The 27,180-nt window shown below is 40.6% G+C and overlaps 1 protein-coding gene across 1 annotated transcript; it reads left to right on the top strand.

The window, feature by feature from the left end:
- Positions 1–928: 928 nt before the first annotated feature.
- On the top strand, positions 929–26,849 carry prmt9 (protein arginine methyltransferase 9). The gene is given in 14 exon segments (XM_041263818.1): positions 929–963; positions 1,306–1,389; positions 1,391–1,528; positions 2,040–2,207; positions 4,277–4,290; positions 4,293–4,331; positions 4,334–4,400; positions 17,410–17,431; positions 17,433–17,679; positions 17,682–17,801; positions 17,804–17,834; positions 25,430–25,461; positions 25,464–25,582; positions 26,793–26,849. Coding segments are annotated over 14 exon segments (1,158 nt in total). The 5' UTR covers positions 929–943.
- The last annotated feature ends 331 nt before the right edge of the window (positions 26,850–27,180 follow it).

Below are 27,180 nucleotides of genomic sequence, written 5' to 3'. Positions count from 1 at the left end.
GACAACCACTGCAACATCTGATGAAGACATACTGTCTGTCGAAATGAGTTGTTTTTGTTTCAATAAATAATAAAGTTTTTAAAACAAAATATAAGAGAAATCTGATGTATAATAATAGTGGTCAAGTCTAAAAAGTTTTTGAGTGAGACCAACCTCGTCTCTACGTACATCATCAAGCAAAGCATACATGGTTTATATGTCATTGCTGTGAATTATGTTTAAACTCTGCAGAGACATTAATATAAAGTGTTAATATATAAAATATATATTTCACAATAAACTTGATTGTGTGACACCTCATTTTATTAATGTACTAAACATAATATCAGTATTTCTGGGTTGAAAGTTATATGGAAAAAATACAAGTTAAACCGCACTGTCACACTCATGTTTAACTTTATTGTGAAATATACATTTTTTGGTGTCAGTTTTAATATATACATTTTTTTAGCCTTTTATGCACTACTTTTGGCAGAACACAAACCTAAACATAAGCCTTCCAATGGCCAGTCTGTGCATTTAACCTGAAAACAGCAATAGTGCAAGTCAGGACCCTGGACTTTGTGTTGTTTTAAAACTTATAAAATGCAGTTTACAATTATATTCCAACAGGGCCACAATTGCTAAATGGTTAGTGATTACTGTATGTTAACAGTAAAGTAAATAACAAGTTTTTTTTTTATGTGAAACTCAGGGTTTATGACTGTTTGAATCTTTTGGAATTACCCTCAAAATTGACATGCATATCTTTTAACAATGGCTAAACCACAAAACTGTAAACATTTGACTTCGGTAGGAGTTAAAATTATTTTTCTTCTTCTGCAGGAATCGTTCAGATTTACTCTTTTCAAATGGCCAGAAGATCTGGATGCCCTCAGCCGTATCCAGGATCTATTTGATTGCTATGAGCAGGCGCTGGAGCTGATACCTAATTTTCAGCAGTATGGGGGAACAACTTTTTAGGCTTGTCACCATCATAATTTTCCAATGTTGTGCAGGAGGGGTTTTCATGTGCAATGTGGACAGGCTGTAATGACGAGGCAAAGGGCTGGAATTTCTTTTTAATTTCCATACCTTGTTCATATAGCTGATGAGGCACACATGAATAAATAACAAAACAAAGATGTTAAATGCATAGTTTGGTATTTTCTGTAATAACCGATGTACTCCTGTTGCTCACAGTATTAGCATTTGACACATGCAGATACTTTTTCAATCAAGTACAGCAGAACCACTTTAACCAAATTGGATTAATCCAGTTTTTTAAATTTAGTTAATTTTGGTTTTGGTTTCCTTTCTCTGTAGAATGGAGTTTCGAGATGAAGCAGCTGGCTATTTCCACAAAGCTCTGAAGCTAAAACCAGATTTTGTTGATGCCAAGGAGAATTTTTAGAGTGACTAACTGATTAGTGGAGCGCTGGCATTTCCTGATGCTGAATGACCGCAAGAGGAACGCAAAATACCAGTGTACCATCCAGTCTGGGTTCAATACCATGCTGGATATAGGGACAGGCACTGGCATTCTAAAGTAAGTTGTATAGGCAGGATTCATACCAGTACATAGGTTATTTGTAAAGACTCAGTGCCAACAGCATTGTAAATAAGATGCAAATTCTTAAACCTTCATCACCCCATGAACCTTTAGGGTGTTGTTTTACACATGTTCCAATGCATGTTGCAGTCTGTCCACCTGTTCAAAGAAAATCTGAACAAATATGCTACAGCTGTTCTCAGCCTTTTATCTGTACTGCGTGCTGTTTAATGTGCAGTACACCCTTATGAAAGTTTCCTATAGTAAAAGTAAAGCATAGTGAAAGCAAGGGAAATCATAGGTAAGCATTATAAACATGGCAAGCTAGGGTAAACTATGACAAATGCATATTATTAACATGGGGGGAAACATAAAAAAAACTGCAAGAATACTGTTATTAAATTTTCATAAGGGTACATTTAGTTACATTAATTAAAATCTTTGATTTATAGATATCTAACTATGAGTTTGCACCACTGGTAACCACTGACCAATGTTGTGTTCTCAGTATGTTTGCTAAAAAAGCAGGTGCTTCTGAAGTGTGTGCCTGTGAGCTATCCAACTCCATGTATGCACTTGCCTGTGAGGTGGTATCAGCCAGTGCTATTCAAGGAGAGATCAAGATTCTGCACATTAAATCTCTAGACATGGAAATCACTAAAGATATCCCCAACAGGTAGGATGCTATGATTCAGCTTCATATTTTTTTATTTTTTTTTTTATGTTTAAAAGTTACTGTACAATTAACCCTCTCATTACTGGGGTTCAGCAATTTCAGACTTTATTTGATTGCCATTAAAACTTAATGGAATTATTTGCTGCTTTAATATTTGTCTACATTGTCCAGTGCCACTGTTTGTATTTGTTTCTGGTCTATGAATGCTGGATATGGCTGCTTAATACGGTTCTTCTGCTTCCACCTAGCTTTACAGCTGATTTGGGTCAAGTGACATGGCACAGCATGTTGTTGACCTGGTACTGAGAGGATAAAAGGAGGAAGTACTTCTGTTGACTATTTCCTTGCCTGACAGTTGCTTGCTTTCTTTCAAGGTTAAACATAATATAAATCCCTTTTTAGAACTTCCCCAGACACTGAAGATTGTTTCTGTCTAAGGTGTTTTTCTTTTGCCAGATTTAATTCCTTTGACCTCTTGTATCTGGTGAATTTCCATTAAAGGAAAATGTATACAGTACCACCTTCATGCTACATTCAATAGGTTCAACCACTGTTAACAGCCTGTAGAACAAAACTACATGCACACACAACAGTAGTTATTACAGTAAGATATTAAAAAAAATATATATATACTTTTATCTAAGCATGTACAGCTATGGCCAAAAATCGAATCACCTAGAATTTTAGGACTGAGGCATAATTTAAAAAAAACTATATGAACAAACTTGAGATGTTTTATTTAAAATCATGTAATCAGACTACAAAATGGTAACGCAAAAGTGTACCGGAAGCCATATTAGTAGTACAGTATTTCATGTTAGATTTTGAAGTGTCACATGCTTGTCAGATTTCCGTTAAGTATATGGATAACTAAGTGGTATGTATTCAATATGTTAACGTAACATTATTTAGCAGTTTTCATATTGTGATGAAAAACATTTGGCCACAGCTGTACACACACTCTTAATACTCTTTGTCTTTGTAGCCTTCTGACTAAGTAAATAAGTGAATAACCTGTATATTATTTGTTTAATTTTGTTATTATTATTATTAATTATGTATTGGGGAATGGAAGAATATGAGTCTATAATTAAGTACTGAATGTTTTATGCACTTTCTGACAGAATATTAATTACAGGTATAAAATCTAAGACCTTAATAAATAAACAAAAATTATATATTTTTTAGTACTGTACTTATTATGAACATATTTGTAGCCTATAGGCTATACATTACAGTAGACTTATATTTTAGAAGCATATAGGCCTATAGTTAATGTCATTACCATTTTGTGTGTGTTTTGTAATATCATTTAAAAAATATAAATACAAATACTCTGCAGTGCTCCCCCTTTATAACTGTATTCGAGCCATAGGTAAGAGACCGTGCTATTTGTGTTCCACGTTATAACGAGAACACAAGAACTAGTGGAATGGCATTATGAGACAAATAGGAGCCACAGCCAAGACCGCCTATAAGTAACTGTTTTCACAATATAAAGGGTTGCCTTATAAAGAGGGAGCACTTGTAAGTATAATTAATACATTACCGGTAGCCTTAGCATGTTATTTCCCTGGTGCTTGCGGTTCCTTAGTCAAAGCCCATCTGTGATAATTTATTTTAATGTATTCCCATACTGGGATGAAGTTCAGTGTAACAAGAAAATAAGGGCTTTAAAAGGTCTGGGAAGAAGCAACATCCATTCATTCAATCAGTCTTGTGGTCAATGCAAAGTTTATGGAGCTTCCTGACGAAAAATAAATGTTCCATACTGTGGAACTATTTATAACTTTAAAAAAACAGAACAGAAATATGAGTCAGTTTTAATATGTGCGTTTGTTAATTTGCTTTGTTTTATGTGTGTGCATGTTTTTTTTCTAAAGGTATTTGGTATGGAACACATGAATTTGGGCATAGTTATCATTTCAGAACTTCGCCTGTTAACCCTCAGACAACCAAACTATATGCCAAAAAACTGCTTGTCAAAAAACAAAACAAAACAAAAATCTGGCTTTGATAATCCCTTATTTATGAGATAACAGAAGACGTGTTTAACTTTATTTTGGCAGGGTTTCACTGGTAGTGCAGAAACAGTGGACGCAGAACTGTTTGGTGAAGGCATTGTGACACTTTAATTCACGCTTGGAAACACTTGCTTTTACCACCCCAGAAAAGCACCATTTATATCTCCTAGTCTGCTAGTGAAGCTGTGTGCTGCCGACTGATCAATCTGGTAGCTCATTAAGGAACACTGAAATGTCCCTGGTTACTATCGGGGAAGCCTATTTCAGTGCAATAGACTTTTGTGCAATTTAACATTTCATCAGCAACAGAAAAAGATTTCCCCCTATAGGTGACAGCTGCTTGGAATTGAACATCAACAAAGAGTGATTGTACCCCTCTTTTGAGGTCAGCCTGGTTAGCCAAAAGTCATTGGTTGTTATAGCTTCATGAAAGAGAATTCACACAAGAAATACATGTTTCTAAAACTGACTATAAGAATGGTCTTCAAAAAATAGAAATGCATTTCAATTATATATATGTGTGTGTGTGTATATATATTGTAGCAGGGGGAGATCTGTGCTGACTCTGCTGGCGTGTTTACAATACAGCAGGAAGAGGGCAGCAGTCGTCCAACAACCGCCTGTGAGTCATGGCAGTGACACGAGGAGGTGGGAAAGTGGGTGTGTGGACTTTCTCCCTCTCTGAATGGCTGAGAGGCGAGTCTTGGGGGATTGTTAGCCCTATAAAATAATGCTCTGCTGTTTCCTCAGGTCTGCCCTCTTAGATACGCTGTGTGTACGGAAGCGCTGGTCGAGGACCGAGAAACCAGCTGGGAGAAACACGGCAACGAACAAGGCAGAGAGTGACAGTGGGGAACCCTTGGGCAGACCCCCGAAGTATTGTTTAGAGCAGGCAGGGAGTCGCTAGAGTAGGTCGGTGATCCGGGTAGTGACGACTGGGATAACACTGCCGAGTGCAGCACCTTTTATTTGTAGTTTTATTATTGTGTTATTTTTCCTTGTTCTTTTCGCCTTCTGTTTTCATTATTATTTCTTTGAGCACCTGCGAGTGCGCCTGCAGTAAATTCGCTTACCAGCTTTGGTATTTCCGTGCTGCTGTCTATCATCGTTGACACAGTGCCCTCTGCCGGTGAAAAGTAAAAACTATCCTGAAAATAAAACCAGGTAGATGAGTTGCTGGAGTGTCTAGGCACAGCTCATTTTATGATGACACTGGATTTAACGAAGGGGTACTGGATGATACCTCTGACTCCGGAATCTAGAGAGAGGACGGCGTTTTTGACTCCCTTCGGGTTGTACCAATTTAGGACCATGCTCTTTGGGTTGCACGGAGCACCCGCCACTTTCCAGCGGATGATGGATCGCATCTTGCAGCCCCATCAGCAGTACGCTGCTGCTTACATAGATGATGTGGTTATCCACAGTGAGGATTGGCTGAGTCATCTGTGTAAGGTGGTGGTGGTGCTGCAATCCTTGCGGGAGGCGGGGCTCACTGCTAACCCAAAGAAGTGTGCCATTGGGAAGAGTGAGTCGGAGTATTTGGGGTATCGTGTAGGGGGCGGCCAGATCAGATCGCTGGTTGCTAAGGTGAAAGCCTTGGCTGACTGGCCGGTTCCTACAACCAAAACCCAGGTGCGCTCTTTCTTGGGACTAGCGGGTTATTATAGAAAATTCATCCCGAGCTTTGCTACGCTCGCTGCTCCCTTGACAGACCTCACCCGGAAGGCTGCCCCAAATACGGTTCAGTGGATGGAGTTGTGCCAGAGGGCCTTTCTCGCCTTGAAGTGGAGGCTGTGTAGTAAGCCAGTGCTATGCAGCCTGGATTTTGGTAAGAGGTTCACCCTGCAGACGGATGCGTCAGATACAGGTCTCGGGGCAGTGTTGTCTCAGGAGGTTCGGGGAAGTGAGCACCCAGTCCTGTACATCAGCAGGAAGCTCCTTCCCCGTGAGAAAAATTATAGAACCATCGAGCAGGAGTGTCTGGCAGTAAAATGGGCAGTCGAGTCACTCCGGTACTACCTTCTGGGGCGACACTTCACCCTGGTTACAGATCATGCCCCGTTAGCATGGCTTCACCGGATGAAAGATAGCAACAATGCCCTCTGCCGGTGAAAAGTAAAAACTGTCCTGAAAATAAAACTGGGCACCTGGGTGGTATTCCAAGTACAACTGTTCTGTCTCGTGTGTCAGTGAATTACCCACCACCCTTCCACATATATATTATATATATATATATATATATATATATATATATATATATATATATATATATATATATATATATATACACACACACACACACACAGTGGCTTGCAAAAGTATTCAGACCCCTGACTAATTCTCTCATATTACTGAATTACAAATGGTACATTGAAATTTTGTTCTGTTTGATATTTTATTTTTAAACACTGAAACTCAGAATCAATTATTATAAGGTGACATTGGTTTTATGTTGGGAAATATTTTTAAGAAAAATAAAAAACTGAAATATCTTGCTTGCATAAGTATTCAACCCCTGTGCTGTGGAAGCTCCCAGTTTGCACCGATGAATGAAATTGCCCAAACGAGGACACAATTACCTTACCATTGGCCTCCACCTGTGAACCATTAAAGTTGCTGTCACATTTTCTGGATAAAAACCCCACTGTTGAAGGATCATTGGTAAGGCTGTGAATCTGAAGGAAAATGAAGACCAAAGAGCATTCTACAGAAGTTAGAGATAAAGTAATACAAATGCATAGAATAGGGAAAGGGTACAAAATAATATCCAAGTGTTTGGATATCCCAGTGAGCACAGTTGGATCAATAATCTGGAAGTGGAAGCTGCATCACACGACCCAGGCACTGCCAAGAAAAGGCTCTCCCTCAAAACTCGCTCAAACAAGGAGACTTGTGAGAGAAGTCACAGAGAGGCCAACAATCACTTTGAAGGAGCTACAGAGTTCAGTGGCTGGGAGTGGAGTAATGGTGCACCAGTCAACCATATCAAGAGCTCTGCATAACACTGGCCTGTATGGGAGGGTGGCAAGAAAGAAGCTGTTACTCAAAAAGTACCATCTGAGAGTGACCCAGCTGTGATGTGGGAAAAGGTTTTGTGGTCAGGTAAGACCAAGATTGAGCTTTTTGGCCAAAACTCAAAGCGCTATGTGTGGCGCAAACCTCAAGACACACCATCCCTACAGTGAAGTATGGTGGTGGCAACATCATGCTGTGGGGATGCTTCTCATCAGCAGGGACTGGGCATCTTGTTACAATTGAAGGAAGAATGGATGGAGCAAAATACAGGAAAATACTGCAAGAGAATCTGCTTCAGTCCGCTAAAAAACTGAAGCTTGGGAGGAAATTTACCTTTCAGCAGGACAATGATCCCAAGCACAAGGCCAGAGCAACATTGGAATGACTCAAGAACAAAAAGGTGAATGTCCTACAGTGGCCCAGTCAAAGTTTTGATCTCAATCCCATTAAGAATCTGTGGCACTATTTGAAAATTGTGGTCCACAGGCGTCGTCCAATCAACCTGAACAACCTGGAGCAAATCTACCAAGAAGAATGGGCCAAAATCACTCTGACACTGTGTGCAAAGCTGGTACATACTTACCCCAAAAGACTTAAAGCTGTTATTGCAGCGAAAGGTGGCTCTACCAAATATTAATGTGTGGGGGTTGAATACTTATGCAAGCAAGATATTTCAGTTTTTCCTTAAAAATATTTCCCAAGATAAAACCAATGTCACCTTACAATAATTGATTTTGAGTTTAAGTGTTTTAAAATAAAATATCGAACAGAACGAAATTTCAATGTACCATTTGTAATTCAGTAATATGAGAGAATTGGTCAGGGGTCTGAATACTTTTGCAGGCCACTATAACCCAGTGGAAATTTATAATTTCTATAAATTTTTCAAAGAAAGAATGTTAGGAAACATTTTGTAGCAAAAGGTTTGCTTTTGTGGATGAGGAAAAAAGTTACAATTATTTATTTCAGCAATATTTTTTCAAAAATAATGCAGAACCTAATTCTAGAAAAGTCTATTAAATGCTGGATTGTAGGTGAACATTCTTAGAGAGCATAAAAGGATTAGGCAAAGGATGATTGCCAAGTCAATATGGGAAAAAGAGCTATCTGAAGACCTTAGGCAGAAAAAAACATGTATTTTCATAAAGCTGGAGAAGGATACAAGGAGATTTCCAAGCATCTGAGTATCCCAGTTTCAGCTATTGTTTCTACTGTGTCTGAATGCGCAGAATTGGAACACTACATGACAATGGACTGTTAACAATACCCTGTGAAGCAGCTATCATAGGTGTACAGTTGTGACAAAGTGGTGAGTGAATACAGGTTAGTGCAGTGCAGAGCAGATTAATCACGCAGTCAATTGCTTTCAGGGCAATGTGTTTTATTTAATGAATGATAATGTCCAGAGCTCGAAGTCAAACACCAGTAAATAATAAATGTTGGAGTGATACAGCGGCGTGTATCACTTGTAATTGTAATCCTCGGATTTGACCCACAACCAAAAGTTCAGGTTTTACATACACCAACACTAAACACAACACAAGACAGTGAAGTGATATTACGTACTAGTGGTGCAATTTACAGCTCTTTGTGAAATGTCCGGGCTGATGTTGGCTTGCGCTATAGCTCCTGATTGTGTTACTGGTAGTCTATAGAGACAAACAACAGTTACAGCAGACACTAACAAACAGTCAAGGTTTTCAGTATTATATGGTTTCCTTCAAGGTCAAATCCAACCATTTCAAAGGAACAGATTACTTTGCTACATCCCTATTTTATACCCTCCCTCATGACCCCTTGGTTAACGAGCGCATCCGCTCCTCCAATCTACGGATGCCACGCTGTTTCCCGTTCAGGTCATTGAGTTCAGGTACTGTAGCTCCATCCCTTTTCTAGCCGCCAACTTCCACCTACCCACGAGAATAAAGTGTCATGTCTTTTAGTCAAGGGTACTCTGTTCCCTTTACCTAGTGCCCTAACAGATTGGGAGGGAGATCTAACACCAAGCGTCATTCGATCTCTGTCACAACAGTACATACCAATATTCCTCAGACGAGTCTACACTCAAATGTAACCTGCACATGGAATGCGGAATCAAAGCTCAACACACATCGGTAGCATTGGCACCCCCATAAATAAGCTACTAAATGGAGAAATGAAACAACGGACCACATGATAGTGTAGGCTATTCAACATATAACTTAAATAACAATATACTGTAGCGACTTGCTAACTGGATAAGTGTCAACATGAAGGAGACAGACAAAATATCTTTGTAGCATCAAACTCCACTCTTTATTTTACAGAAACACACTTGTCAGCCAGTGTTCTGAGTAGCTCCGACCCATGCTCCTTACACTATACATAAACATATTTACAGAAATGTGGACTATAAAACAAACTCACAATGCTGAAAACACTTCTCTATTCAGAAGCCCCGAAGACGGGAATCTCAGCATGGAGCCAGCCAAGAAGGCTGCCACAAGTGTATCCCTTACTCATACTCCTGCTGAAAGCCCCTTCCAATTGCCCCCCACTCACCACGCACCCTGCTCCTACCACACCCGTATGGCATAGTCAGTAGCATGGAATGCAGATCGTGGGTGTCAGAGTATGCTTCTGATGTTAATGAAAAATAAACAACAATACTAAAAAAAAAAAAGTCAGCTGTGTCCTTATACCTGAGTGTGGAATTACCAGATGAGTGGCACAAAAAGGAAAGGGAGCTTTAAAGAATGCAACTACAGGGATATTTTATGGATTGAGCCTTTGGGCACTGCGGCCCTTTGCCAGTGTTGCTGAGGATAGAGCACTTAGCTAAACGCATGTAATGGAAACATTCTGCGCATAGCAAGCCTGTCAGCTTATCACAAAACAGAACACAAAAAAAAAAAGCTAAATATTTAAAGGGCCATCACAGGTTCTATGGAATTCAAACAGATGTATCTATGTTGTGCTGTTTGCTGCAAAGTGAGTTTATGATTTCTCTACTTCTATCACCATAATTTTGACAGGTGTCACACAAATATGAGTACCACTATTGCTCCATGGCTGGACTGATTAGATTTTTGTAGTAACTTTTTTGTAAGAACTGTGTAGCCCTGGATAAGGGCGTCTGTTATAAGAAAATACATACATACATTAACAACAACAACAACAACAACAATAATTAATAATATTAGTAATCCAGCTGGAATCACCTTTGGCAGCAATTACAGCTGTGAGTCTGTTGGGATAGGTCTCTACCAACTTTGCACACCTAGATTTGGCAATATTTGACCATTCTTCTTTACAAAACTGTTCAAGCTCTGTCAAGTTCCTTGGGAAGCATTGATAGACAGCAATCTTCAAGTCATGCCACAAATTTTCGATTGGATTTAGGTCGGGGCTCTGACTGGGCCACTCAAGGACATTTAACTTTTTGTTCCTTAGCCACTCCAGTGTAGCTTTGGCTGTGTGCTTTGGGCTGTTGTCATGCTGAAAGGTGAACTTCCGTCCCAGTTTCAGATATCTTGTATAGTGCAGCAGGTTTTCCTCAAGGACTTCTTTGTACTTTGCTCCATTCATTTTCCCTTTTATCGTGACAAGTGCCCCAGTCCCTGCCGATGAGAAACATCCCCATAACATGATGCTGCCACCACCATGCTTCACAGTAGGGATGGTGTTCTTTAGGTGATGTGCTGTGTTGGGTTTGCGCCAAATAAAATGTTTGCATTTGCACTTTTTGCACATGGCTACAGAATCTCCTGAGTGTTTTTTTTGCATACTTCAAACGGGTTTCAAGGTGTGATTTCTTGAGTAAAATACAGTGCTTGGGATATTGTTGTCACATGCACAGTTTGACGAGACCTTTGGTATTTTTTTATACCCATTTTATGCCTGATCTGTGCCTTTCAACAACTTTGTCCCAGAGTTCTTTTGAAAGATTTTTGGTGCTCATGGTTGATTCTTTGCTTTGAAATGCACTACCCAGCAGAGGGAACCTACAGCAACTGCTGAATTTATCCTGAAATCATGTGAATCACTACAATTCAACACAGGTGGAGGCCACTTAACTTGGTGTGTGATTTTGAAGGCGATTGGTTACACCTGAACTATTACAAGGGGGGTGGACACTTATCCAACCAAGCTATTTCAGTTTTTATTTTTAATTCACTTTCTACAAATTTCTAGATTAAATAAAACGGGATGAAAGGTCAGTGGAATAAGAAAGGAGCACCTTTCATACACTAACTTTACATTCACAAAGCTGACAAAATTAATCAATACAGTAATCAGTAGCCTAGCCTACTACTATAGAAGCAGTGTCTTTGATATTGAAATCCATGTGAATGCAAGGTAAGGAGGTGCAAACTGTTTCTTGATTGCTCTAGGGTTGATATACTGCTGTATGTGTCTATTAAAGTAAATCTTTCCTGCATTATACAGGTAGTTGTTTAGTATCCGCTGGCTCGGTCTATGTTACATACCGATGGTATGTACTATCATACCGTGGTGTACTTTATCCTGTTTTGGGAGTTATTCTTTCAGAACCAAGAAAGCATGCTTCGGTCCATAAAAAACAATCATGATTGCAGCTTCCCTGTTTATTTATTAAACATGTATTAAAACTAGCGATGCTGCTATCACAATCGTTCTTTTGAATATAATCATTATATAGATGTGGACAGGACGCTGGATGTTTTCCATTGCTGTAGTACCTCGAAAAGCGCCTGCAGTGATTGAATGAGTGAGTGCTGGAGTGATATGCGCGGAAATAGGCTTGCTTTTTAAAAATGTTATTTTACGCCTCGTAAAACTGGTTTTGTGCTTGGCACATAGTTTCGAACATAGCAGGATCTCACAAATTGTTGGCCACTTCCGCCAAATTGAGCTATGCGTACATTATATTTGTGCACAGCACAAAACAGTGTACAGTGTGCAGGTGCAGGAATGCTGTGGAGATCAATAAACAGACAGACAACGATAATCCAGGTGCAATGGTGTTTTATTTGTACAATCCAAAAGTTTGATGACATACAGCAGTAAATAATAACAATGAGAACACGCAATATAGCGGCATGTATTGCTCTGTTTTAATCCTTGGGTTGGTCCCGAAATAATAACATTCCCGTTCCTAAACACCCCCACATAACACATAACACAAACACAAGTATGCAGTGAGTGATTTAGTGCTTGCGGTGTAAATACAGTTATTCGTGAATAAGGTGCAGTTCTGTTTGGGTTTAGTGCTGGCCTTTAGCGACAGCTCCAGATCGTGTAAGTGTGTAACTGTATTTATTTGTTTATTTATTTTTAAATAAAGGTTACTTATTTGATCTTTTTGGTTAGAAACTATATCTGCGCAATAATTGTAGATAAAGCATTCCGTATTGGAAGCCACACGGTTATTATTAAATGACTCAGAGTGGTCACTGACATAAACCCAACAGGATGTTGTTTTCTTTCTGATTTAGTTCTGTAGAAGAATAGTCACTGCAGTTATTATTATTGAGGTGTATATGCCGCTGTGTGTTATTGTTTTCTGTAAAAGAAAAAAAAGAAAAAAGCTTGTTTTTAACATTGTCTTTATTACGCCGACCAGAGATCCGTTCTTACACCTGCATTGTCATATTTTACAAGATTTTCTTTACGTAACAGTATAATAATATGGTAAAAGAAACCCTGAGTTTAATTATTAGAACGGTCTGGCCAACCATTACCTTTACCGACCCTCAGACCGTTAGAATTTTATATATCATGGCTATATTATATATATATAATATATATATATATATATATTATATATATAATTATATATATAGTATCACCCCTTGCATAAAGTATTTTTTTTTTTAAATGTGTTACTACTTTTAAATTTTCAAAAGCTATATTCATAGATAATCTAATATATATATATATATATATATATATATATATATATATATATATATATATATATATAATAAGTCGAGATATATATATATTATATATTATAATATAATATGTATATATCTGAATAGAACCACTTTGATCAGCTTTATTGAAAATTTAAAATGTATATAATAATGAATAGATAGATTTGAACAAGCTTTAAGTGTATTTAATTTATCATCAGTTCTTTTTTAATGTTATGTTTTATTCTTTTTCACATTTACTGGTACTGTACATTAAAAATGTGGCCAATAGTGTCATCTAGTGTATAAAACAGTAACAGCAATTGGTAATGATACTATTCATTTTTTCCCCATTCGTTATAAATAGTCCAGAATTCATCCTAAATAGGAATACTTTACTATTTGTTTTAGCCCACTACATTTGACTAAGTAGTGTTTTTTATTCCTGTGTGATGGACTAGTCTATGCCTTTATATGTTCATATATACACAATCCAGCATGAAAAAGACTTACGACTGTCTGTGAAATCATGTGGCGCTTTGTCTTAAACCTTCCCAGCATGGATGGTAGCACATAAAATGGCACCTGCCAATCAAAACTGATTTATAAAGAGACTTATTGGGTCATCCCACGCCAACTCAACCAGAAAGGTGACATTTTGTTGCCTGACCGTCTCAGATTTAGCTAGAAAAATTCACCTGGGGTTTTTTGGGCCTGCTGACTTGCTAACAGAAATGCTAATCATGTATTTATTTATTTATTTCCCCTTCAGGCTGTGACCTGGCAAAGGTCAACCTAAAGTGAAAAATCACCCTGGGCTCAACTTTATTCGAACCTCATTCAACTCACAATTAACAGGGCTTTCGAGAAAAAAATACCTGGAGCACCTAACTCACTTTTTGGCAAGTTATCAGACAATGGGAAAGTGACAAGTTTTACTTGAACTTCAGCCAAACCCTTTAACCTGTAGGGGATGCGAGTCCTAAAATGCTAGTATTGCTGTGAGAACCTTAGGGACCACTCTTCTGTGAAACATTTTTGGTTTCAAGTCTCCCCCACTGGTCATTAACCCCCTTTGGTAATTTTGGTATTTCCACCAAGTTTAGGCCAAAATAACTCATGTGGGGGGGGTAGGAGATTGGGCTAAAGTTCAAATAAAACTCGTTACTTGTCCCTCATCTGGCTACTTGCCAAAAGTGAGTTAGGTGCTCCTGCCTGGTACTTTTTTTCGAAAGCTCTATTCATTATGAGTTGAACGAGGTGCTACACATGATGGTAGCGTCTAAATTGAGCCCAGGATGATTTTTCTGGTCAAGGTCCCTTTTTCACTTTAGGTTGACTTTTGCCAGGTCACAGGTTGAAGGGGAATAATAAAAAAAAAAAAAGGCATTTCTGAACTCAGCGGGCCCGTAAACCCCCAGGTTAATTTTTCTAGCAAAATCTAAGACAGCTGGACAACGGTTGTGGTTCAGTTAATATGGAATGACCCTATTGTAACAGTGTGTATGTAGTCTTAACCTTGTGATTTATCCACAATTATAAAGCTATGACTTAACAGCAATCATACAAGACTTACAAAAACAACGGTCAAGCAACCACCCAACATTTCTGCATGTTATAGATTGTTTGAATGTAGACTGACTGGCGCAGTTATACGGGTTGACAGGGAAGCGTAGTAGCCTAAAACATTAATTAGATAACTAATTAGTCTTTTTCCCTTTCTGTTGAGCTACCTGATTTCTGTCTAATTGCAAAAACTACAAAGGAGTAATACAGGAAGAAAAACTACAAAGGAGAATTATTTTTCTTTTATTTTAGCATCTTAGAGTTAACTTAAGCTATGTTTTAATGAAAGTATAATTTGTGTAAACTGCTTTATGTATTATGAGTGGTGTTCTGTGTATTTTCAGAAGCTAGAAGGCTTGTGCTATCAGAAGCAATCTCTGATCTGTTTGCCTATTACCAAAAATGGTGTGTTAGACGCCATTGTCGCCTGGTTTGTTTTGCAACTTGATGAAGGCAACAACCTTTCAACAGGGCCTGAGGAAGAGACCTGTTGGTAGCAAGCTGTGTTTCCATTGCAGGATCTTCTCAGTAAGTCCTCAATTTCGATTTTTTTATTTTTATTTTTTAACTAGTTGCCAATTTTTAAATTTTTTTTTTTATCATTTTCTCCCAATTTAGAATATCCAATTATTTTTAGGCTCAGCTAACCGCTACCATGCACATGCTGACTCTGTAGCGGTGAACACGAACACAGGCTGTCCTCCGAAGCATCTGCCCGGAAGCCAAACGCATCTTTTCACAGTGCAGACCCGCCATGCAGCCACTTCAGAGCTACAGTGTCGGAGGACAACACAGCTCTGGGCAGCTTACAGGCAAACCCGCAGGCGCCCGGCCGAACTACAGGGGTTGCTGGTGCGCCGTGAGCTGAGGACACCCAGGCCGAACCTAAGATCCCTCAGGACGAATAGATCTCAAGGGCCCTAGCTGAGTGCCACTGCTCTAAGATGTTCCAGGTGTACTTAAAGAGTTCTGAGAGCTCTAGTGAGTAACAGCAATCGATACAAAGTGAATATAAACAAGAAGAATGCATTAGTTAAGATAATTGTTTATGTATGAAATGTTTACATTTCATTTCATTCCAATTCAATTTTATTTTCAAACTTTATCATCAAAATCTGACTTGTACGGCAGTTTGCATTAAAGGACAAGGTTACTGTTGGAAATAGAAGCTAATAAAGTCTCAACAGAAAACACAACTGTACAGAACAGCAGCAAGGGAACAGAGAGGCAGCTTTGATATTGAATATAGCTGTGTGTTTACAGTGATTGCCTGTGAAAGTGTGTGTGTTTATGAAATTCTTTCAGGTGATGGATATTGATCTCATAAATATTCCGGGATTTGGGGGCACAGGGCCACATGGTACAATTGTATTTTTCGTAAAGACATAACCCAGAACAGTCCCCTTTTGTGGTAAAGCACCCTGATCACATAAGCTTTCAGGTCTTGAGTAGCCCACACAAGCTGCACAGGCGTGGGCTACAGAAACCTACTGTGACATTTAGAGAAGGTACATCATTTTTAGTACTGTATAACATCCTTGACAGGTGGCTACATGGATGACTGCCACCATAAATAATGAAAAGTCTGTATACAACAGATATGTAGAGAGATTAATTAAAGTGCATGGTGCTTGCATAATAATTACAGTAAATATTACCTAATATGTATTGGCAACATTTCCCAGACCTTACATTTCCCTCTATGGTGAATTGTGAAGAAAATGTATGGAGCAGTCCTTACAGGTACTTCAATGTTGCAATTCCAGTGAACTTCGAGAGCTTGCATGAAAAAAACATTGACCTTGAAAAGCAGCAGGGATTGGTACTCAAACACGAGCCAATCTGTAAAGATTTGGGGAGTTATTTTAAAGAAAAGAAATGCCAAGCATTTAATATATATATATTGTGAGATTATATATATATTTTCTGGAACATTTATATTTAAAAATAAACTGCTTGGAAACAGTCCTTGCCTAAAAAGAACTCAAAGTCCCAAATGCAATTCAGTTTGTCGACTGCCTTCTTTCAAAGGTGGTGCAGCATGGAAAAGCTATGGGGAAAAAAATACTGTTACAAATAAAATGCACATAATGGGTACATCATTGATATAGGAATATGTGAGATCTGCCAAGTGATGATATATATATATATATATATATATATATATATATATATATATATATATATATATATATATATATATATATATATATATTTGTTGGAATTATAATGTTAGCAATAGCATCACATACTTTAACAATCAGGTATGTATAATCTCAATGTAATCATTGTAAAACTACTTGTTAAACAACTTTACTTCCATATAACTTATTACATGAGCGGAATTGTGTTTGTAATGTTTGACCTGCACCGCCGGATTCTAGAATAGTTATATTATTTTTGCTGGTGACGTTTAACAGTAGCGACTTATTTTATTTATTTAGTTGTTAATTTCAGATTGTGCAGTAAAGCCTGGTGATAGTCTGATAATGGAGGTTTCATGCCAGGATGCCTATTTAAAGATCTGTATTGTTTCTCTTGTGAGGGCAGGAGATGGAGTGGAAACTGAACTAGATGGAGATCCCAGTTTGAGTTTGAGTAGTGGAGTTGAACTGTGCTGCGCTTTAGACTGCCTTCAGACCACCCAAGGCAGGGACCAGTGACGTGTGTACTGGAATCTTCCGAAATAGCCCGCTTGACAATGTGAAGTACCTTAAACAGTTTTAAGAGTGCATTAAGCAAATCGCATGTCCTCCATAAAAGAGGGTGGTAAATCAAAGAACACGGTGATGGATGGGACTGGCTGCAGCATAGACTGTGGGAACAGTCAGAGACAGGACTGTCCAAATACAGCCTCTGACCCCTTGTATGTACTGGATGTCTCAGAAGGCTTCTCCATCCTGTCACTGATAGCTGCCAAGTTGGGGTCAGTAAAGGCCTACAGCTACATAGAAAAAGAGCAGCACCAAAACAGTACTTAAAATCTTGGCAGACTAACAGAATTTGTGAAGAAATGCTGGAGTTTTGGCTCATTCACATGGAAGACGACTCTACTCTTTTGCAGAGGTCTACAACGGACAAGATGTGGAGCGCATTCATCCTGGATTGTGTTGATGGAAGCTGATGGAGAAGGCAGCCCTAGCCAGGTGGTATACCCAGTGTTCTTCTGTAGTTCCTAAACATGCTTTTGGTTGCCATCTGTCCATCACACTGAGTGGAACGTTACCAGTGCCACAGGTTCTCATTATATATATTGTAACAAATGCCTTCAGTCAAGGCTCTTTTTGCGCCCTTTTAAAGCGGACCGAGAACAGTGCTTTTGTGAACGACAGCCACAAAACTGGAACATCTCTGCAAAAGCACAAGTGTAGCTTCCTTTCAGCTGGTGGCATGAAAGGCATAGACAGGTATTGCATAGTAAAACATATGTAATATGTTACAATGTTAAATGCTATATAGCCTATTGTATACACTGTGGAGAATGACTCATTTTGTGCCCTTTTAAAGCAGACCCAGAACAATACTTTTTTATAACACTTTTTATTATATACAGAAATAAAATAAACAAAACAAAAACAAAAGCCTGTCTCCACTTGGAGACCTAGAATAAACATAGCTTTTCTTAAAGTCTATATCTCACATAGAAAATAATTTTTGGCTTTGGGGTCATAGAGCACTGAGAGACGTAAAACGATCAATAATTCCGGAAAATACAGAAAACGAATAAAGTTGGTGTGACGTCATTAGGGGAACACATACCAGAAACAGAAGAGAGATATACTATATGACTTCAGACTGTGAAATGTTAGGTGATTACCATAACCCTGGTTTCCTGAAAATAGAATGACAACCATTACCGAATGGGAAGAGCCTCTCTGACCATCAATCTCTGAGCAAATATACAAAAGATGCCCTATCAGGGCCCTGCTGTGAGGGGGGAAGTCCCGCCCATCTCCTGTTGAAGAGGGACATCCTCACAGTTGCACTTCACCATTTTCTTTCGAAAACAGAGGTCAGCTGGGGACACAACCTCAAAGGGTAATGGTTGTCATTCTCTTTTCAGGGAACCAGGGTTATGGTAATGACCTAACGTTCCCTTTCAATTCGAATGACAACCATTACCGAATGGGAAAGCTGTACCAAAGCTGTCGTGGCACCAGATTACTGACAGTACAGCCCCACGGCAATAGCAACAGAGCCTACATGACGCCTAGGGCATGCTGCCTACAAAACTTTAGAGCCCAGAGAGGGTCTCGTTCGGTTTGTCACATCAAGGTGATAAAAACGCACAAATGTCTGAATACCTGTCCATGTAGCAGCATTGCATAACTCATCTAAGGAGGCGCCATGAAGGAAAGCCCACGAAGTTGCCTGGCCCCTGGCAGAATGGGCTGTAATGTTTCCCGGTAATGGGGAGTCTGTCTGTTCATATGCCAAGCGTATCGCATCTGTTACCCAGTGCGCTAGACGTTGCTTCGGTAGGGCCTGACCTCTAGAGCGGGACCCGTAGCAGACAAACAGCTGGTTGGACTGTCTCCAGGATACCGTTCTATCCAAATAACAGTGCAGAGCCCGAACTGGGCATACCATGTGTTGTCTATGGTCCTGCTCTGACTTGTGCGGGGGAGGTCTGGAAGTTGCCAAAACCACTGATCAGTTAATATGGAATGAGGATACCACCTTTGGCAAAAAGGATGGATTTGTTTTAATGTTACCCGTGAGTCACTTCCAGTAAAAGCCATACATGTGTCATCGATGAACAGCGCATGAAGCTCACTTACTCGTCTGGCAGACGTAATGGCTATTAAAAATGCCACTTTTCATGAAACAGGACGCAGTTCTGCTGATGCCGTGGGCTCAAATGGGGGACTCATAAGGGCCCGCAGTACCGGTTCTAGATCCGACTTGGGGACTATACTTTTCATGTGAGGATGAAGCCTCCAAGCCCCTTTAAGAAATTACACTGCCAGGAAATGTGCCTCAGGGGACACAGAGTCAGTTTTGTCATGGCACACTGATATTGCTGCCAGGTATACCTTCAAAGTGGACGCTGATTTTCCTGCATCAAACGGGTGTTGTAAGAAGGTTAATATCTCAATCGGGCAAGTCACCGGATCGTGACCTTCGGCAAGGCACCAGTCTTGGAAAACTTTCCATTTATATGAGTACTGGGATCTAGTGCTCGGCGCCCTAGCAGACTGTAGTGTTTCTACTACTGCATCTGGCAAACCTAGATGGCTCCCCTCAATGGCCAGACCCAGAGTTTGAGCTGGGCTGGGTTCGGGTGCAATAATAGCCCCTCCGCTTGGCTCAGGAGGTCCTTGCGCAGCAGGAGCTGCCACGGCTGATCCGACAACATGTCGGAAAGGAGAGCAAACCAGGGGCATCTCGGCCATCTGGGTGCAACCAGCAGAACTTCTGCTCTCTCTACCCTGATCCTCTCTAGTGTCAGGGGTATTAATGGTAGCAGAGGGAATGCATACAAGAGCCCCTGTGGCCAGGGATGAGCTAGTGCATCTACTCCCAGGGGGCCCCCGTCTCTTTCCGTGGAGAACCATAGGGGGCAATGAATGGACTCGGCTGTGGCAAAGAGGTTGACTCGTGCCGGTCGAAACTTCTCCCAAATCTGTTTCACCACTTGAGGATGCAGCCTCCACTCTGAGCTCTCTGGAGCTCCTCTGGACAGGAGGGAGGTGGGGAGGTGAATTGCCCTGATGGAATGCAAGTTTCTGTGCGTCCAGGACAGGGGTCTGTGTGCTGCATGCCGAAGGCCCGGTGAGTGCAAGCCACCTTGGTGATTTATGTAGGTTACCACTGTGGTGTTGTCCGTCCAGACCAGCACATGTTTGTGTGCAAATTGCTGGCAAAAATGTGATAACGCCAGGCTCATTTCTTGCAGCTCTTGCGCATTTATGTGCGCTTGTTGCCAATGTCCCTTCCATTGACCTCTTATTCCTCTGCCATTCCAGACCACTCCCCAGCCCAGACTGGAATGCTCTGTAGTGATCACTTCCCTTCTGTAAGGGGATCCGAGGGGAGATCCGAGGCGGAGATTGCCAGGACGAGCCACCACTCGTGTCTTCCGGAACTGTCTGGACACTCGCAGCAGTCGGTACCGATCTTGGACTGGGTGCATGTAACAAAGTGCCCGCCCCTGTGTGTATTTTCTGTATATGTTGCGTATGGTGTGTTAAATGTTGGTGTATAGGCATTGGTACATGGGATATAAACAGGTCTGTGTTTCACGTGTGTTTAAAAATTGTATTTAGGCACAAGATTGTACATTACTTCACGTGCATTTAAAGTAGTAAATATGTGAGCACGAGGTTGCACATAATTAATTCACGTGCTGGGATTCAAGTGAATAATTAATTGGTAATTGAATCCCAGCACAACAGTATATATAGATGCACGTTTTACTCACTCGGGGTTGGGTGTTCGGTGAGTAGGAAACGGGAAAGAGAGGAGGAGGAATAGAGTTTTGATATCAATTGCTATTGCGTGCTGGTGGGACCAGCACGATACTTGTTTATTTAAAACTCACTGTGTTTGTTTGTGTGTCGATCTGCTCACCGTTTGTAAAGTGTTAGTCCGTTTTTGTTTGTCTTTTTATTTTGACGAATGTGCCATGTCCTGCCTTTTTTCTGTGTAAACCTTTTATTTACAATAAACCGGCGCAAGCAAGCTTCTTCACCATTTCACTTCATCTGTCCTGTCTATGTGTATTCATTTCCTGGTTCTGACGTCTCCACTCAGCCGTTTTTGTGACACGTGGTGTCAGTAGTGGGATATGGATCCAGCCACTTTGGCGGCAGTCCTGGAGGCTTTGGACAGCCGGAGGGAGGCTGAGGAACGGATGTGGGAGGAGAAGTCAGAACCAGGAAATGAACACACAAAGACAGGACAGATGAAACGAAATGGTGAGGACGCTTGCTTGCGCCGGTTTATTGTAAATAAAAGGTTTACACAGACAAAAGGCAGGACATGGCACATTTGCCAAAATAAAAAGACAAACAAAAACAGACTAACACTTTACAAATGATGAGCAGATTGACACACAAACAAACACAGTGAGTTTTAAATAAACAAGTATCGTGCTGGTCCCACCAGCACGCAATAGCAATTGATATCAAAACTCTATTCCTCCTCCTCTCTCTCCCATTCCCTACTCACCAAACACCCAACCCCGAGTGAGTAAAACATGCATCAATATATACTGTTGTGCTGGGATTCAATTACCAATTAATTATTCACTTGAATCCCAGCATGTGAATTAATTATGTGCAACCTCGTGCTCACATATTTACTACTTTAAATGCACATGAAGTGATGTACAATCCCGCACCTAAATACAATTTTTAAACACACGTGAAACACAGACTTGTTTATATTCCGTGTACCAATGCCTATACACCAACATTTAACACACCATACGGAACATATACAGAAAATACACACAGGGGCAGGCACTTTGTTACAGTGCACCTTGAATGTATTCACCCAGGCTTGAAGTGGGCACATTCTCAGCAGCCCTAGTGGAAGGATTCTCAAGGTGGCTGCCATCAGCCCCAACAACCTTTGATATAGTTTGACCTGTAGGAGAGCGTCATCTCTGAATCGGAAGAGTGTGGTCTCCAATGACCGAATCCTGTCTTCTGACAGTGAGGCAAGCATGTTCACAGAGTTCAGTTTGATTTTCCCCAGGAACACTGTGGACTGAGACGGTATGAAGTTGCTCTTCTGTCGATGTATTGAGAGCCCTAACTTCGCCACATGATCTATGGCCTGTTTTGTGTGTGCCTCTGCGCGTGCTTTTGACTGTGCGCAAACCAACCAATCGTCCAGGTAGTTTAGGATCTGAATACCCCGCAGCCTGAATGGAGCCAGTGCTGCATCCATGCACTTTGAAAATGTGCAGGGCGGCAGCAAGAGGCCAAATTGCAGCACACAGAATTCGTACGCTATGCGCCGGGCGGATCGGGACGTGAAAACAGGCATCTTGCAGGTCAATCGATGTGAACAAATCGCCCGGTTGGATGGACTGGAGGATCCGCTGTGCTGTCAATATGTTGAACTTCCTCTGTTTGAGGAACAAGTTAAGGACCCTGAGGTCCATAATTGGTCTGAAACCGCCGTCCCTTTTGGGTACCAGGAAGTACCTGGAGTAAAAGCCGCTGAGTGCATCACTTGGACTTACCAAGCATACAGCATTCTTCCTTAGAAGATTGGCGATCTCCTGTTGAAGGAGTATCGCCCTCGCTGGTTCGACGGTGGTGAGGAACACACCCTTGATGGGTGGCGGACCTATGTGGAATTGTAGAGCATATCCGTGTCTCATAGTCGATAGCACCCAGGAGTTCTGGGTGCAGCCTTGCCATGGGTCATTGCCGTTGGTCAGTCCAGTTGTGAGGGGGTTTGGTGGCAGTCAGGGCCGCTCAGGGGCAGTCTCCCTTGGGCTTGGGAGGGGGCGGATCTCTTAGGCCCTGGCCTCGGTCTCCAGGCAGAGAACCGGTTACCCCTGGTCTGCGGTGATCCCATGCCACTGGCTCTGCTCTGCCTCTGCCTCTGCCTGCTTGTCTACTCTTGGGTGGAGGGTGGTGTTCAGACCCTTTTACCCCAGCAGGCTGTGCATGCCACCTTGGGTGCTGACTGTAAGCTGGAAGGCATGAGAACTTTGAGGCGACCTCCGTGGCCTTGTGGGATCTCTCTTATGGTCGCCCGGAAAGTCTGCCTCGGTGTAATTGGGGCATCCAGCAGCGCCACCTTCTCGGTCTGTACGACCTTGGCTTGCGTCAGCCACAAATGCCGAGGCTGCGGAGGCTCTTGGACCACCGATCTCATTCTCCCATGGCTTGAGGAGAGAGACTCTGCTGGGGATAGGGCTGCTCCCCGTCGCTTTGTTCTCCTCGAGAACTTCTGACAGGGAGCGCAGTCCAGCTCACCTGGACTGCGCTCACGCTTTGGCTGCGTATTCTGGTCCTAGGCACCTGGCGCAGTTCGTTACTTAGCAACCACAGAAAATAGAAATAAAATCCGTGGAAACAGAAAACGGAAAACACTTTTTTTCTGACTTTTACATTACTTTTTCCAGGCCTGGAAATCGCTGTTTTAAAATTCCATTTCTTTTCCATGATTTCCATGACCGTACGACCCGACATTATTATTACCCCTCACCCCCTACAGTTCTGTCCTTTCGCCTGCACGTACAGTAACATTAATGAAACATAAACAACCAATCACAGAACATGCAATCTGGTAACCTCGCCCACTGCTCGCGCCGCAGTTTTGACCAAGAGAGCTCTCAGCTGTCAGTCTGGTGCACAGCAAAACAACACAGACGCTATAACCTGCTGAAGGAAACGTTATAGCAAGGCCTTTTTGGTTCATTGGGTCAGCCTATAGTCTACTCAGCCCCCCCCCTCCTCGGTGCGCCACTGATGGGGTTTGTGTTTCTATATGTAGGAGTGAGACTCGGACCGCAGTGTTTGGAGCTTGGAACGACGAGTTAAGTTAAACCGACCAGTACATGGAGCATCCCGACTAAGTATTGGGCTGATATGCCAGTGTTGAATAATGAACCTGAATGTTTTTAGCCTGGCGGAAGCCGACAGGAATTTAGAAGTGAAACAAAGTAGGCTATACTGTGATGCTGGTTTCTCTCTGTCTCTAGATCTTTGTTCCCTCCCCTGATTGTCTGTGTGTATAGACTGTGGTATTTTGTTTTTTATTAGTACTATTTTGTTTCACTATTTCATGAAAATGTGTACTCCCTGTTCCAAACGTTGTTGCACTGGCGCCTTGTTTAATACATGACCTCCACTGATGTGAACCTTGTTTTCCCGTTTGAAGTCTGATTACTTGTTTGTGAATAGAATGATTGTCTCATTATATAAGTACTTTTTAAACAATGTGTGGATACTTTAGGATTTTTAAAATAAACAAATGTCTTCTAAAGTGAATTAGTGTGATTTTTCTTGGCGACCTTGGCCCTGCTGTTTTCTGAATTAAAGAACTTAAGGGTATCCTGTAATTTGTTCTGTGCCTTATCACACTGAACTGGAATAGTCGCTCTACATTCTGTGATATTTTGGAATTAAAGGCAGGTGTTTGTTTTTCCTGTATGCTCCTGTGATTGGGGAGGTGTTATAACATCATGTAGTGGATAATAATTCAAGAGGTAAATCAGAAGTGTGTAATTATTTTGGTAACCAGCCACAAAACTGGTACATCTCTGCAAAAGCACAGCTGTGGCTCCCTTTCAGCTGGTGGCAGGAAAGGAATAGACAGGTATTTTATAGTAAAGTAAGTAGAGATAGTTAATATGTTACAATGTTAAAATATATCCAGACCATTAGAGAAAGCTATCACGCTGTATAGCCTATTGTAAAAACTGTGGTGAATGGTAGAGATATCTACGTGAGAGCCCGTCGACGCAGGCAGTAGGTAAAGGACAAACATTTGAGGGTTTGGGTCAGGTTGCAGATTTTATTAAAGCAGGTCGGGTCAGGTCACGGGTAAGAAGACGGTACTGTTGTGGTTTCGGGTTGGATCCTGTAGTTTTAGGTCTGGATTGGAAGCAGGTAGTAAAAATTGGACCGGTGCAGGACTGTCCCAAAGCACTGCACAGTTATCTTCTAAAGACGAGATCAAACAAATGTTTTAAGATGTGCTTTAATCTGTGTATTGATCTGATATTCTTGGCTTTAATATATTTGCTTGTGGACATGTCCAATTGCTGTAGGTGCCTGCTTGAACCCGGAGGCAGGATTTTCCCTGGGCAATAGTGAAGTACAGGATGCTGATGGAGTCAGAGGCCTTGCTCCAGCAGAGTGCTGTCCAGGGCACAGAACCTACTCTAGGATTAAATAATGCCCCTTTCATTAACCAGTTCACAGTAAGTAATGGCACCTTCCTACACTATTGTGACCAGGTAGCTCTAGCAATGTTCATCCTCGGCAGAAAGCAGACTCAGGCACATAACTGTAGTTTAATCTCTATATTGCACTTTTATTTTACAAATTGACAAAGAAAGACAAAAGGGCCAAATAAAAAGGTTTACACAAAATAAATGACTTTCATTCAAGCTGGGCAATGGCCTTCACTGAATTGGTTTTCCTACAAACGCAGTACATCTACTCCTCAAAACCACCACCAAACAAAGGATTTCTCTCCTCTTTTATAGCATGTGGCTGGGCTTAACTGATTTTCAATTAAGTTACAGCCATATTCTGCACAAGGATTTGGCAGAGATGAGATTTTAGCCCCCATCCTTGACAAACTTAAATAAAACTCCCACCCCCACACTGTTTACACCGGTCACAACAATTTATTATTGTATTTATCTATTTATTTATGTTCTGTATCATTTTGTGTTACAAGTATAACACAAATCATGATAGGGTCTATGAATAATGCTAGTCTGGATTTACAGCCTTGTAAGATATTGACAAGCCAACTTCTTTTGTGCATACTGAACATAACACTATGTAACACAGTTTTTGTTCCTGGGTAGTAAGTGTTATTTCCTAATTGCTTATGCCTCAAAAGTATAGAAAATGGCTATTATTCCCCACAAACTTTGCTTTTGTGACCAGGACAGTGATATTTCAAAATATCACTATTTCCAATGTGTGTCTTTTCGTTCATATAAAGTCAGAAAAAAACAACATATGAATCCAAATTAACATGTGTTTATACTAAAGTAATACAAAAATGACTACAAAAGATTTAGAAGTGAGTAGTTTTTCGAGATTTACGATTATACTGTAAATTTACAGTATAATCGTAAATCTGGAAAAACTACTCCTAAATCTTTTGTACTGTAAATTTGGTTGCTGCAGATTGAGGGCATGGATGTTTTTTGAGCTCGACAAAAACATTGAACGTAAGTAACAAAGCCTTTAAAAAGAGGTTCCTCTAGTGGCCAGCTATTTACTATATTCATAGGATCTCCCCGAATCTAGTAGCCTGACTTGCAAAACAAGCCCTGCATTATATATGCTACATAATGTGACAAGAGATTATACTAAATAACATGACTAGCATTTGTACATAAATGTGTAAATATTATCAATAGATTTTTTCAAAATTAACTTTAATTGCAGGTCCCAGTCCATGTCTTACTGGTCATGGACTGGGACCCATCTAAGCCAGATGGTTGACCTGTTCACACTAGACCTCATGTACCCAAATGCAAACTGTAACAGCAGAGGTTAAGGTGAATTGCTGCATTCAAACTGAGTTTTGGGAAGAAAAAAAAAAAAACTACAAATCTTCAAATTTCTAATCAAAATGATGTGCTGTGCAAGAACAATTTAATTTGCTAAAATGCAAGGTTAAGTTTGTTATTGAAAATCTGGAAAGAACTAAATAAATTGATATGATATTTTTTACAGTTATTATTAAGAACTATTTTTTTCCCAAACCAACTAGTTGGTATGTGTGGAAGGGGTGTGGGTAATTCACTGAACAGGAGACAGACAGGTGTAATTG

Source organism: Polyodon spathula, chromosome 1 (assembly GCF_017654505.1).
Source record: "Polyodon spathula isolate WHYD16114869_AA chromosome 1, ASM1765450v1, whole genome shotgun sequence".
In the NCBI taxonomy this organism is placed as follows: Eukaryota; Metazoa; Chordata; class Actinopteri; order Acipenseriformes; family Polyodontidae; genus Polyodon; species Polyodon spathula.
This window is presented reverse-complemented; position numbering and strand designations above follow the sequence as displayed.